Source organism: Pseudophryne corroboree, chromosome 1 (genome assembly GCF_028390025.1).
Source record: "Pseudophryne corroboree isolate aPseCor3 chromosome 1, aPseCor3.hap2, whole genome shotgun sequence".
In the NCBI taxonomy this organism is placed as follows: Eukaryota; Metazoa; Chordata; class Amphibia; order Anura; family Myobatrachidae; genus Pseudophryne; species Pseudophryne corroboree.
In genome coordinates, this window is record NC_086444.1 from 899453697 (window position 1) to 899468682 (window position 14986).

Below are 14986 nucleotides of genomic sequence, written 5' to 3' on the forward strand. Positions count from 1 at the left end.
CACGTCATCCTTAAATTGATGTAGCAAAAGCTTCATACTGCCGACTGTTAAGGCTTCACCGTCTTCAAGACGCATTGAAGGGGATGCGTCACTGAAAGGGGGCTCAGAGGGCAAAAGAGAGGGCCGCTTGGGCTGAGGAGAGGGGCCCACCCCAGGGGTTACAGCTTCTGGAGGTTTGTTACGGAAAGAAGAGGGTTTGAAAAAGGCGACTTGATTGACCGTTTTGGAGGCTTTATTCTTCTTTGGAGCCATGGCTTCAGTTTTCACGGAGATTGGGCGGATGCGGTATTAGGGTGGCACAGGTGTCTTCAATCCAGTAGTATAGCGACCCGGTGTAGGTATATATTAGCTAAAATGGTTGCGGGGAGGTATTAGGAGGACATTGTAGCGAGAAAATCACATCTCAGTGCCGCACGGGCAGGGTGAGTGCACTAGATCGAGTAGCGATTCACGCCCCTGTCCGGAAGATATCAGTCGTAAAGATCAGCTCCTTTTCAGGTGTGCAGATATGTAATGTGCTACGGAGCCAACCCCAGGAGCACGGCTACCGGCGGCCCAGTCAGCAGATGCACGTCAACGGACCGTTTAAGCAAGTACTCTGGGTCGGTGTCTATAATGCGGCTCCAGATACAGGTCCCTAGGTGATACTGCTAATATGGTTGTATCGTGGCCCCTCCGACTTCCAACTTTGAGCCACCTATTGCGGCCGTCCGCCGATGGTGAATGCGGGCTGCGGTTAGGAGGATCGGGCCAGTGAGGCAGCTCACCAAATCCGGCGTCTCCGGGCCTTCTGTCCCGCAAGTTACTCCGGGGGTCCCGAGAGCCAAGATGGCCGCCGCACTGGAGCCTGTGTAAAGAGGGGGGTCTTTTTCTCTCTGCACTCTGCACTGCTCTGCTTTGTGGGGCTGCACCTCTGGTTGTGGCTCAGCTGGCCACGGGCCCTAGATATATGCGGGGGCGCCCGCAGAGCGGTTTAATTTATGGTTGGCAGGAGAGTGGAGGCCTCGGTCGGGCCGGCGGTCCTCCGCAGCAACGGCCGGGGTACACAAGGAGAGAGAGGTACAGGCACCCCCGTGGGAACCAGGCTTCAGGTCGCTCACCTTCGCTGGCCTTCGGACGCCTCCTCCGGGTCACCGCCGCCTCTCCTCCCGTCTCCCGTCTTTCAAGATGGCCGCCGCGCTTACTCCGGAGCCTGCGTCTCAGCTCCTTACACTTCTCGGATCCTCCTCGCCAGTCAGCGAGGGCTGCCCTGGAAGCTGCAGCGATGTCCCAGCAGGAGGCAAGGTTCGTCCGCACCTCTCCGACGTCCCGGGCCGCTCGTTCACCAGGCTTGGGGATAGTTTAAAAATTTAGGCCCCGGCTTCTATGCAGCGAGTAGGCCGCAATCCGCGGGAGCCAGGAGACCGGCTCCCCGATTCCGCAGCTCCCACTCACTGCTCTCTCCGCTGCCTTAGGCTAACAAACAAGGCACTTAGGGGTGAAAAATATATTGCTGGAGCTGGTTTATAGTAATGAAACTCCCAGATCCCTGGGAGCTCACTGAGAAAGCAGCTTGCTCCTTCAACCTCCTGGCCACGCCCCCAAGGTGAGATTTTTTAAGTGTAATTAGTATTTAAACACAACAAATCATATAAATGTCATAACAGATATTTAGTTCCTGCATATAAGTGACTGTAAAAGAAAATAAACAGTTGTGTAACACTTGAGGTAATTGATGACCAAGGAAATGGATCATTGTAATTGTGCGTATTGTCATCATCGTACAGCAATTAGAGATGAGCAGTGCAGTTTTGATAGAGTTCTTTTTGGCAGTTTAGCGGATCTGTAAACGTCATCTGAAACACGTGGGAGCCAGATAGCCAATAAGATGATTGTTTCAGATCCGAACGTATCTGAGTCAAAACTGAAGCATTCATCTCTAACAGTATTTTCAGAATTGGAACTAGGAGCCAGGAACCTGCAGGTTACCTATCTCCTGGCAGTCACGTACAGTGGCCCTCATTCCTAGTTGATCACTTGCTAGGTACTTTTAGCAGCCGTGCAAACGCATAGTAGCCGCCCACGGGGGAGTGTATTTTCGCTTTGCAAGTGCGCAAACGCCTGTGTAGCCGAGCGGGTACAAACACATTTTGTGCAAAACAAGACTAGCCCTGTAGTTACTTATTCTGTGCGATTATTGCAGCGACGAAGGTCCCGGAATTGAAGTCATATACCCCGCCGTGCAAACGCCTGGACACGCCTGCGTTTTTCCAAACACTCCCAGAAAACGGTCAGTTGACACCCATAAACGCCCTCTTCCTGTCAATCTCCTTACGATCGACTGTGCGAATGGAATTGTCGCTATAAGCAGTGCAAAACAATGATGCTCTTTGTACCCGTACGCCATTCGTGCGCATTGCGCCCCATACGCATGCGTAGTTTTGCAATTTTTTAAATGTTTGCTACGCAGCAAACATCGGCAGCTAGCGATCAACTCGGAATGACCCCCCAATATGCGATTGCTTACCAAGTCTTCATAGGTCGCATTTGTGCCAATACACCAATATTATTCTTTGGGTATGCTTACATGCCAACTCTTTCCCCCAATCTGTCTTTTCAATCTTAAGGTTCAGGAAGCAGTCATAATAGCATGACCACATGGATGCAAAAGTACTGTATGTATGTATTGCTTTCTAGGCATGTACAGAATTAAAATACGTATTTTATTATGTATCGTTGCATGCACTTTGCATCCAACGCAACAAGACCCCATTAATGTGAAGCTTCTTGCATGTGATTTGATGCTGGTATGGACCTGGTCTTGTACATAATTACTTCCTTGCCTTTGCTTTCCTCCAAATTCAGTTTCATTTAGTGCTTCTACAATATTCAAAGTAGAGATGAGCGGGTTCGGTTCCTCGAGATCCGGACCCCCCCGAACTTCACCCATTTTACACGGTTTCCGAGGCAGCCTCGGATCTTTCCGCCTTGCTCGGTTAACCAGAACGCGCCCGAACGTCATCATCCCGCTGTCGGATTCTCGCGAGATTCGTATTCTATATAAGGAGCCGCGCGTCACCACCATTTTCACTCGTGCTTTGGAGATTGAACGGAGAGTACGTGGCTGCGTTCTCTCCCTGAAAAGCTCCGTAATCAGTGCTCAGTGTGCTGCAAATATCTGTGCTCAGTGTGCTGCAAATATCTGTGCTCAGTGTGCTGAAAATATCTACGTTCTCTGCCTGAAAACGCTCCATATCTGTGCTCAGTGTGCTTCAAATATCTGATCAGTGTGCTGCATTGTGGAGACTGGGGACCACCAGTATATAATTATAGTAGTACAGTACAGTAGGCCATTGCTGTATCTTGCAGCTCTGTGTCACTGCAAGTATCCATTCCATATCTGTGCTGCATTTTTGTGAGCAGTATATATAGTATTACAGTGCAGCATTTTGGTGACCCAACAGTATATAGTTGTGTACAGTAGGCCATTGCTGTATCTTGCAGCTCTGTGTCACTGCACGTATCAATTCCATATCTGTGCGGCATTTTTGTGAGCAGTATATATAGTATTACAGTGCAGCATTTTGGTGACCCAACAGTATATAGTTGTGTACAGTAGGTCATTGCTGTATCTTGCAGCTCTGTGTCACTGCACGTATCCATTCCATATCTGTGCGGCATTTTTGTGAGCAGTATATATAGTATTACAGTGCAGCATTTTGGTGACCAACAGTATACATATATAGTACAGTACAGTAGGCCATTACTATTGATATATTACTGGCATATAATTCCACACATTAAAAAATGGAGAACAAAAATGTGGAGGGTAAAATAGGGAAAGATCAAGATCCACTTCCACCTCGTGCTGAAGCTGCTGCCACTAGTCATGGCCGAGACGATGAAATGCCATCAACGTCGTCTGCCAAGGCCGATGCCCAATGTCATAGTAGAGAGCATGTAAAATCCAAAAAACAAAAGTTCCGTAAAATGACCCAAAAATCTAAATTAAAAGCGTCTATGGAGAAGCGTAAACTTGCCAATATGCCATTTACGACATGGAGTGGCAAGGAACGGCTGAGGCCCTGGCCTATGTTCATTGCTAGTGGTTCAGCTTCACATGAGGATGGAAGCACTCATCCTCCCGCTAGAAAAATGAAGAGACTTAAGCGGGCAAAAGCACAGCAAAGAGCTCTGCGTTCTTCTAAATCACAAATCCCCAAGGAGAGTCCAATTGTGTCGGGTGCGATGCCTGACCTTCCCAACACTGGACGGGAAGAGGTGGCGCCTTCCACCATTTGCACGCCCCCTGCAAGTGCTGGAAGGAGCACCCGCAGTCCAGCTCCTGATAGTCAAATTGAAGATGTCACTGTTGAAGTACACCAGGATGAGGATATGGGTGTTGCTGGCGCTGAGGAGGAAATTGACAAGGAGGATTCTGATGGTGAGGTGGTTGTTTAAGTCAGGCACCCGGGGAGACACCTGTTGTCCGTCACCTGGAGCGCATTCATCAGAAGTCATTGACTACTTCAAAAACTTTGGGTGACAGTGGAAGCAGTCCACTGACAACTAAATCCCTTCCTCTTGTAACCAAGCTCCTGCAAACCACACCACCAACTCCCTCAGTGTCAATTCCCTCATTAGACAGGAAAACTAATAGTCCTGCAGGCCATGTCACTGGCAAGTCTGACGAGTCCTCTCCTGCCTGGGATTCCTCCAATGCATCCTTGAGTGTAACGCCTACTACTGCTGGCGCTGCTGTTGTTGCTGCTGGGAGTCGATCGTCATCCCAGAGGGGAAGTCGGAAGACCACTTGTACTACTTCCAGTAAGCAATTGACTGTCCAACAGTCCTTTGCGAGGAAGATGAAATATCACAGCAGTCATCCTGCTGCAAAGCGGATAATTCAGGTCTTGGCAGCTGCGTTGGTGTTAAACGTGTGTCCGGTATCCACCGTTAATTCACAGGGAATTAGAGAATTGTTTGAGGTACTGTGTCCCCAGTACCAAATACCATCTAGGTTCCATTTCTCTAGGCAGGCGATACCGAGAATGTACACAGATGTCAGAAAAAGACTCACCAGTGTCCTAAAAAATGCAGTTGTACCCAATGTCCACTTAACCACGGACATGTGGACAAGTGGAGCAGGGCAGACTCAGGACTACATGACTGTGACAGCCCACTGGGTAGATGTATTGCCTCCCGCAGCAAGAACAGCAGCGGCGGCACCAGTAGCAGCATCTCGCAAACGCCAAATCGTTCCTAGGCAGGCTACACTTTGTATCACTGCTTTTCATAAGAGGCACACAGCTGACAACCTCTTACGGAAACTGAGGAACATCATCACAGAATGGCCTACCCCAATTGGACTCTCCTGGGGATTTGTGACATCGGACAACGCCACCAATATTGTGCGTGCATTACATGTGGGCAAATTCCAGCACGTCCCATGTTTTGCACATACATTGAATTTGGTGGTGCAGAATTTTTGTAAAAACGACAAGGGCATGCAAGAGATGCTGTTGGTGGCCCGAAGAATTGCGGGCCACTTTCGGCATTCAGCCACCGCGTGCCGAAGACTGGAGCACCAGCAAACACTCCTGAACCTGCCCCACCATCAGCTGAAGCAAGAGGTGGTAACGAGGTGGAATTCAACCCTCTATATGCTTCAGAGGATGGAGGAGCAGCAAAAGGCCATTCAAGCCTATACATCTGCCAACGATATAGGCAAAGGAGGGGGAATGCACCTGACTCAAGCGCAGTGGAGAATGATTTCAACGTTGTGCAAGGTTCTGCAACCCTTTGAACTTGCCACACGTGAAGTCAGTTCAGACACTGCCAGCCTGAGTCAGGTCATTCCCCTCATCAGGCTTTTGCAGAAGAAGCTGGAGACATTGAAGGAGGAGCTAAAACGGAGCGATTCCGCTAGGCATGTGGGACTTGTGGATGGAGCCCTTAATTAGCTTAACCAGGATTCACGGGTGGTCAATCTGTTGAAATCAGAGTACTACATTTTGGCCGCCGATCCTAGGTTTAAAGCCTACGTTGTATCTCTCTTTCCGGCAGACACAAGTCTGCAGATGTTCAAAGACCTGCTGGTGAGACACTTGTCAACTCAAGCGGAATGTGACCCGTCAACAGCTCCTCCTTCACATTCTCCCGCAACTGGGGCTGCGAGGAAAAGGCTAAGAATTCCGAGCCCACCCGCTGGCGGTGATGCAGGGCAGTCTGGAGCAAGTGCTGACATCTGGTCCGGACTGAAGGACCTGCCAACGATTACTGACATGTCGTCTACTGTCACTGCATATGATTCTGTCACCATTGAAAGAATGGTGGAGGATTATATGAGTGACTGCATCCAAGTAGGCACGTCAGACAGTCCGTACGTATACTGGCAGGAAAAAGAGGCAATTTGGAGGCCCTTGCACAAACTGGCTTTATTTTACCTAAGTTGCCCCCCCCTCCAGTGTGTACTCCGAAAGAGTGTTTAGTGCAGCTGGTCACCTTGTCAGCAATCGGCGTAGGAGGTTACTTCCAGAAAATGTGGAGAAGATGATGTTCATCAAAATGAATTATAATCAATTCCTCCGTGGAGACATTCACCATCAATTGCCTCCAGAAAGTACACAGGGGCCCGAGATGGTGGATTCCAGTGGGGACGAATTAATAATCCTTGAGGAGGGGGATGTACACAGTGAAAGGGGTGAGGAATCGGACGATGAGGAGGAGGTGGACATCTTGCCTCTGTAGAGCCAGTTTGTGCAAGGAGAGATTGATTGCTTCTTTTTTGGTGGGGGCCTAAACCAACCAGTCATTTCAGCCACAGTCGTGTGGCAGACCCTGTCACTGAAATGATGGGTTTGTTAAAGTGTGCATGTCCTGTTTATACAACATATGGGTGGGTGGGAGGGCCCAAGGACAATTCCATCTTGCACCCCTTTTTTCTTTAATTTATCTTTGCATCATGTGATGTTTGGGGCCAATTTTTTTTAAGTGCCATCCTGTCTGCCACTGCAGTGCCACTTCTAGATGGGCCAGGTGTTTGTGCCGGCCACTTGGGTCGCTTAGCTTAGTCATCCAGCGACCTCAGTGCAAATTTTAGGACTAAAAATATCATTGTGAGGTGTGAGGTGTTCAGTATAGACTGGAAATGAGTGGAAATTATGGTTATTGAGGTTAATAATACTATGGGATCAAAATTACCCCGAAATGATTTAAGCTGTTTTTGAGAGGTTTTTGAAAAAAACACCCGAATCCGACAAAAAATTTCAGGGAGGTTTTGCCAAAACGCGTCCGAATCCAAAACACGGCCGCGGAACCAAATCCAAAACCAAAACACAAAACCCGAAAATATCCGGTGCACATCTCTAATTCAAAGGTACTAATGCTTGGTAAAATACAATGGAGTGTTAAGTTTTTGTTCTCAAATCACTGTGTTAGAGAACACATAGGGGGATATTCAACTAGTGCCAAATTTTACGACAATCGTAAAATCAGCACTAATTCGACTTATGTGTATTCAATAGAAGGCGTTTTCGCCCATTTTTGGATCCATTTGTGCCCAAGGAAAACAGACCTAAAAACGGGCAAAAACGCCCACAAGTTCGACAAAATGCGTGTATCGGCGGCGAATTTGCCAATCCACATGGTTTTTGCCCGTGCCGGATTTTTTAACCAAAGAAATGGCACGGGCATTAAATAGTTTGATTGTAAATTCGATCTAAAACGGGTGTGAAGTAGCATCAAAAAAAATGCCACTAATTGAATACCTCCCATTCAGTACGTGTTAAATAATAACTACTTAATATTTATTCATCAGTATTTTAAACAAAAATAAACACTCTCAAAAGCTCTTATTACTATGACATTGCCAAAATAAATCTTGGAGAACTTTGTGAAGAGAATATACAAATAACTCATACAGTACTTGCTGACTTTTCCATTGTCCTCTCAAGGAGATCCTGGAGAGGGGGTGTGCATGGCGCATGGCCTCAGTGGGCAGCAGTCGCTAACATGACTGCATCTGTCTACACTGTGCTATCTTGTGGGAAAACATCCTAGGAAAGCAGCAGGGCATGTACACAGGATGCGTCTGCCAGCAACCTTCCTGGTCCTCACCAGCTTCCATGTGGCTTGCTGTGTGCTGTACAGTCACCCTGCTATGGCACTGTCCAAGTAGCAGACGTGTGAGAAAATACACCCTTTAAATAAGCAAAGTTTTTTAAGGATTGTTACTAAAATAATTTATTAAACTTTATAAAAGCATTTTCATGTTACCTTGATCTAAATCCTACAATGAGAGGAGTGGTGGGGGCAGTAATGGAAGAAAATAAAAAAATATTACAAAACAGTATTAACATTCCAGCAACAGTTGACTGAGAAAAGTATACTAGAGTCAGGATTCTATAACCATTTATAGCTAGAATGTTATTTCCATAAATGAGTTTTTGTTTCTCCAAATACACTACGAGAATGGACACATATGCCATTTAAGGCTACAAAGCTGAATGAATCAAATATGTATTAAACGTATTTATCATATTCACCTGGACCCCTTCGGGGAGCAAGCCGCTATGGTGATGATTATGTCAATACCTGTACTGTCAATATAGGGGAGGGTTAGGGATAGGCTACGGGGGAGGGGTGTGGGGTGTGGGGTGTGTGTGTGTGTGTGTGTGTTAGGGTTAAGCATATTGATCCCATGGCTAACTGAATCTACCTCCAGGAAGTGACATAGATACAGAAGAGCCCCTGAGTCTTGAATTACCGGTACTCCAACTGGTAAAGTGGAAATACTGTAAGTTGGATTCAACTAAATGAACAAGGAAATACAGTAGCAATGTAATAAGTACTATAAGATGCAGTAAGAAACAGGATAGAACAGTGCCCTGAAGACCTCGGAAACGTAGTGTTTGTATCAGAAAAAAAAAGTATTAAATGGTGTTAAATGCAGCAAAGAGCTCCAGGAAAAGTAGATGTGAGTAACAGGCTATGAGATTTAGCAGTGATTAAATCACTGACTACAGTAGTTTAACAGTGCAGTCCCTGTGGAGTGTTGGGAAAATGTGATTTTGACGAATTGTCTAATATACTGTAAGGATTGCTAATAACATGCCTAAACATTGCTAGGTGTAGTGCACTTCAATGGGACTTTATACTGGATATAGTTGAAGGCTACCAAGTACCAAGTCCGACTATTCTAGATTGTTTTTGACAAATACATCAAATGTGTAATAACACATAATTTAACCTATTTTAGTTTAAATTGCTTTTCTTTGTTACATTTCTGTATAATAAACACTTGGTAAATATAGAGTTAAAGCCCTAACAGGTTAAAATTATATCAATGCTGACATTTCTTAAGGTTTACTGCAACATTTTTAGAATTAGAAAAACCGGTATAGAAAACCAGCTATGTTACCATTTCAAATTAAATTAAAACTCATGCCATCGCCAATTTAAATCACCACCTATTAAACTGTTGGTCTTAAAATTATTTACATATTTTTTTCTAGGAAACTATGTAAGTTTTTCTCTTGAGTTTAGAACAAGAATAAAGTGTATGTATAGTCCATGAATAAAGCATTCAGTTGGTTCTCTCTATATGCTTCAGACAGGAACCCGCAGTTGGACTTCAGTTGTGCAATTCAAAAGTTTCACTAACACAAAGATAACTGACTGCTATGCCTAACCTGCATTGAGTCACAGAGAAAAACAGCTGAAAACATGATATATAGAATTTATTCACAGTTATTTATATAGCTCACACATATTAAAGTCTTTTACTGAGAATATTTCAGTCATATACATCAGTCCCTGCCCTCATGAACTTACAATCTATATTCAACTAGCGTTTGTTGCAGCTTCGCTCGCCTGCGTGTCTGTTATTGCTCAGTGGAACTAATTTTACAAAGCAGTAGTATCATCTTATATTGTGTTGTACATTTTATATTATACACATTGATCACAAAATGTCTTTGGAAAACATATTTGCAGTTTTTCCTTCAGGGATTAACACAAAAAGATGCTTGGTGCTCAGGGCTGGCCCGAGCCTAATTTTTTTGGTAAGCATATATTTTGCCACTCCTTGGTCACAATTGCGCACTCTTGGTGACACAAACTCCCACTCAGTTAGTTTGGTCACCCCCTTTTGGCAATCAATTACATAACCTTAGTAATCTAATAGCTTACTAAATTTATATGGTTGTAATTTAATACTATACTCAGTGGCATCACTAGGGTTGGTGTAACCCATTGCAGTAACTTATGGTGTCACCACACATGCACCTTCTCCTCAGTAATAAAATACAATGGCCCCAACAGGGAAAGAAAAACACACACATTATCCCTCACGTGAAAAAAAACAACACCACATAGGAGTATAGTCAATAATGTACATGCCAAACAAAAACATCATTTGTAATATATATGTATGTGTGTGTGTGTGTGTGTGTGTGTGTGTGTGTGTGTGTGTGTGTGTGTGTGTGTGTGTGTGTTTATAATATATGAATCCCGACCTAGAGTTTTTCAATACGGTAAATAAGGAAATATCAGGTTGCAGGTTGTTGTTGGTGTTCCCCTGGGTGTGGAAGAGTACAACAAAATACTAGTAATATAACTTTTCGCAAAGGGTGCATGGTGACATAGTGGGGGCACCTTTGTCCATGTGGGGACCAAAACACTGATGAGCTGAATTATGCCTGTATTTGAATAAACTTCTATATCTTCTTTCGAGTCTGGTGAGTGCACCCTTCATTTGATTATATATATATATATATATATATATATATATACATTTATATATATATATACACTTTATATATGTAGATACATATAGCCATTTTGGATTTGAGGAGCCTGTACATTGCACGCGCCAAGTACAAGCATCTATTTTTTCCTTTATTGCCCCTCTCCCTGATGTCACATTGAGATCATACGTACCTAAGTTCCTTTCTAGGTCACTAAGTTATACAATACTGAAAACGCAATCCAAATTCATACACTAGTTTTTGCATGATGCCGGAATAAACAGGCAAACAGACAAATATTCTTAAATTTTTTTCTGTCTCCATAGTTTATTAACAGTCCCTGGAAGCATATTTCTCAAACATATCGCTATGTAAAGACACAACACTTACAGTTTCATTATATGTATAGAAGATATCAAACTAACACTGAATTTTTTGTCAGAGATCAATTAGCATACCATTATGGGTTTTTTTTTTGAGTGAAGCAGGAAGCCAAAGCAAACTATGGCAAACATTGGGAAACATACAAACTCTGCTTAGTCAGGAATTGAGCTCTTGAGCTCAGGGCTATGGGCAGCAATACTAACCACTACACCAACCTTCCTCCTATGAGGAAAGTGTCCTGCATATTGTTGCCTATTACACAACTTTATGTTCTACTGCTCATCATGTAATCCTGATAAATATTGACTGGAGTATCTATCTATCTATCTATCTATCTATCTATCTATCTATCTATCTACAGTATCTATCTATATATCCTTATTTACATGCATACATATGAGTTGTTTTATATCTTATTTGTAATTACATAACATTACCGGCCTCAAAATAGACACAGAAATCAGATTCACAAAAATAATAAATTGTCCATGAAACACAATAAGACTTTTGCATATGTTTAAATGTAGTATAAGTGCCTGGCACAGATGGTTTTAGGGAAGCAGGTGGTTTAGAAGGCTGCTTTACTAATGTTAGTCAATAATTAATCTGATTTCTCAGCCTTTTCTGTGGACTAGATAAATGAGCTCTCAGCTTCCATGTTACCCAGACAGGCAAAGTGATCTGAGCATGCCTTGTTACAGATGTGCAAGTGACCAGAATGTTTCGTAGAATCATTTAGAAATCATTATCTGTCTCATCCAAACCTGTCACCGCCTCCGGGCTGCATCGATTGTGCCGAAATCTGAGTGCCCCAAAAAAGACATTACAATTGTGACTTTCAGGAAATGTCACATTAACATGAACACATTCATATTTAATCCTGCACAGGGACATATATCAACATCAGATAAAAGATGAGAAATAAGATCAGTTTCCTAATATTTCAGAATCAACAATGAGAGGAACTGTAAATGTAATGTGTAAACATAACATTTCAAAAAGTTTAAGGGAAACAAAAAATTGGGTTTATATTGTTATTGCTTTTTCAATACTATAATTGTCATTTCCCTTACAAAGTGTTAAATGTGCAGTTAAACCTCATAATGAGGGATAATGACAACATTGACACTAGAATAACAGACAGCACACCATGCTAGAGTACAGTGATCTTGTTACTGTGCTGCTTACTTGCATGTTAGAAGCCAACAACTGACAGCACAGAGAACAGATTTATCGCTGTAATAAAAAGTGATAGTCGAAAAGTTTGTAACAGTTACAAGAAGATGCATTTATTATTCCTGTATTAGAGTAGGCGCTGGTGCTTTCCCTCCCCGGGGTGAGGAAGGGAGCTCCTCTGTGCTAGTTACTGGTGGGAAACAACGAGCATCCCATCTCTTTCCTCTCCTTATTAGGGCAGGATAATAGCCCACACTCCGCTGTCACTGCTCCGAGCACAACAACTGCGGGAGAGTTTCTGCAGCGTCCCCCATACACAGGCAGTGACAATCACCTGCCCAGCATCTGCTCCCCATGTACAGTGACAGCCAGGCTATTATAAGTGACACAAGCACACAGTACTACACAGTGACAGCAGCTATTGGAGAAGTGCAGGCAGGGTGCAGGGAGAACAATACGGCAGAGGGAGGGGGAGCAGAGGGAAGTTACAGAACAACAGAGATGGCTCTGTCCTAGCAGCAGATGCTCAGCTCTATGTACGCGCACGGCTGCGGAGCACTTACTGTAGGGTGCAGCGCACATGCGCCGGGCTGCTGCTGCTGCTGCTGCCGGAGTTACCACCAGTCGGGGAAGGAGCAGAGCGGCTGCTGCTGTCCCCCAGCTCGGGGGTAGGGGGTGCGGGGAAGGCAGAGGCACCCTCCGAGGCTTCATGTGACACTTTCCCCTGCCACATGTTCCCAGTCCGGGCAGCAGCAGGGGGGAGCGTGGGAGGCAGCGTACATGGGAGGAGAGCTGTGTGTATGTGCGGAGACACCGCTCCCTATAGGCATTCGTCTGGATGTCCCCGGGATCCTCCCCAGCAGACGGAAGTCAGAGACACATTGTTATCCTCCCAGCTGCACTGACAGGTCACCCCGAGCTCGGGGCAGCATGCACTGTGCACACAGCAGCAGCACAGGGGAAGGGGCGTGATGTGCTATGCACTATGATCATACTGTACCTTGGCCAAGGAACCGGTGTAGTAACAGCCTGACACACTAAGCGCAGTCACTCTGTAACATCAACTCACTAAACTTTCTTCATAACTAATCAATGGAATCTATCTAATAACTAATCTATCCATCCATCAATCCTACATTCCCACTGCCGGGCTCACCTGTTGGGAGGATGTCTAGCTGCACCTACTGTACATCGCACAACAATGCCAGCTCCCAGCTTGCTGTGCCCCTTTCATTATAATGGGAACACCCTAGATCAGCAGGGACTGCCCTCTGCATGAGTGTGCCCACAGCACAGCATCGCCAGCCAGCATCACCACACATTGGTAAGTGGCCACTATTGGCGGCTCTATGAGGGGTATAGGATTATTCTATACATTGTGGGGGTGCAGTGACCATCACGTGCCTCTATATGATGCTCATCCCCTGGCAGAGATAAGCAGCCCAGATGCCACCCCTGCTCCTCCTTACCTTGTAGCTTTCCTAACAAAGTAGGAGTGAGTGAAGTCCCAGTTATCGTCCAGCCAGGACTCTATGCCCTCCTGATCCAGGGGTTGCGGGCTGCGGCTGCCCTCCATGGTGTGTGGCTGATCCATGAAGAGGAGGAGGCGATGGGAGGAGGATATGCAGCAAACAAAGCGCACAACTCACTGCAAGCAACTCTTTCTAACCAGAAGGAAGGAGGTTCTCGTTTCTGTGTATGCTAGCATTGGGAGTATTTACATGAATGATCCCCCAGTTAATGCACATTGCCTAGGAGTTCCTGCTGATGGCCTCATCTGTCTCCATGGAGCTGGGTGACAGGCTGGGGCAGCCTTCTAGAGTAATGGCAGCTGTCCTTAGTAGTGCATGTCTAACAAGTCTCCCTCCTCCTTCTGCTACTGTCATCCTCAGTACCTTCTTAGGTGGTGGGGCTAGCTACTGGGCTCTGTGACTTCCAGGTGAGAGATTGGAATATGGGGTCACTGCTGCCCACTACTGGCCGTACAGTGAAAATATACACTGAGTTATCCACGCCACATCCTCCATGCTTTGTCATATGATATATATGTGGAAAAATAGTAATCAGTATGGCTTGGTGAGGTACAGGTGATTAAACCACTTGCAACTGTTACAGTTTTAGAGAATAAAAGAGTACCAAAGTACAAACTTTACTTATGTAAATATTGTCTTTGATTTTAAAACCGCATCTATTACTGTGTGTATATATATATATATATATATATATATATATATACATACATATATATATATATATATATATATATATATATATATACTTTCTTCGTATGGGTCGGCACTCAGAGACTTTCAACAAGCAGATTAAGTGCAAAAAAAGACCCCACCGGGCCAATTTAATGGTAACGTTTCGGGGTATTATTCCCCTTCCTCAGACTGGTCTGAGGAAGGTGAATAATACCCCGAAACGTTACCATTAAATTGGCCCGGTGGGGTCTTTTTTTGCACTTAATCTGCTTGTTGAAAGTCTCTGGTCTGAGGAAGGTGAATAATACCCCGAAACGTTACCATTAAATTGGCCCGGTGGGGTCTTTTTTTGCACTTAATCTGCTTGTTGAAAGTCTCTGAGTGCCGCCCATACAAAGAAAATATTTACAGATGTCTATCTGCGGGGAGGGCACCGGAGCAAGGTGTACGTAAGCCCGGAGTGCCAGGGACCTTGTGTGTATTGCTATATATATA

At 44.9% G+C, this 14986-nt stretch overlaps 1 protein-coding gene across 5 annotated transcripts in view; it reads right to left on the reverse strand.

Annotated features, from left to right (window-relative positions):
- Nucleotides 1–14211, reverse strand: part of PDE5A (phosphodiesterase 5A) — a 274469-nt gene extending 260258 nt beyond the window's left edge. For 2 of the 5 annotated variants that reach the window (XM_063920238.1, XM_063920236.1), the window contains exon 1: nt 12851–13240. In XM_063920238.1, the coding sequence (XP_063776308.1) occupies nt 12851–13020 (170 nt within the window). In that variant the 5' untranslated portion in view covers nt 13021–13240. Of the gene's footprint in view, nt 1–12850; nt 13241–13443; nt 13475–13756 lie in introns of those variants that run through there. The other 3 variants (XM_063920240.1, XM_063920239.1, XM_063920241.1) reach the window with 3 other exon arrangements.
- Between the last annotated feature and the right edge of the window lie 775 nt (nt 14212–14986).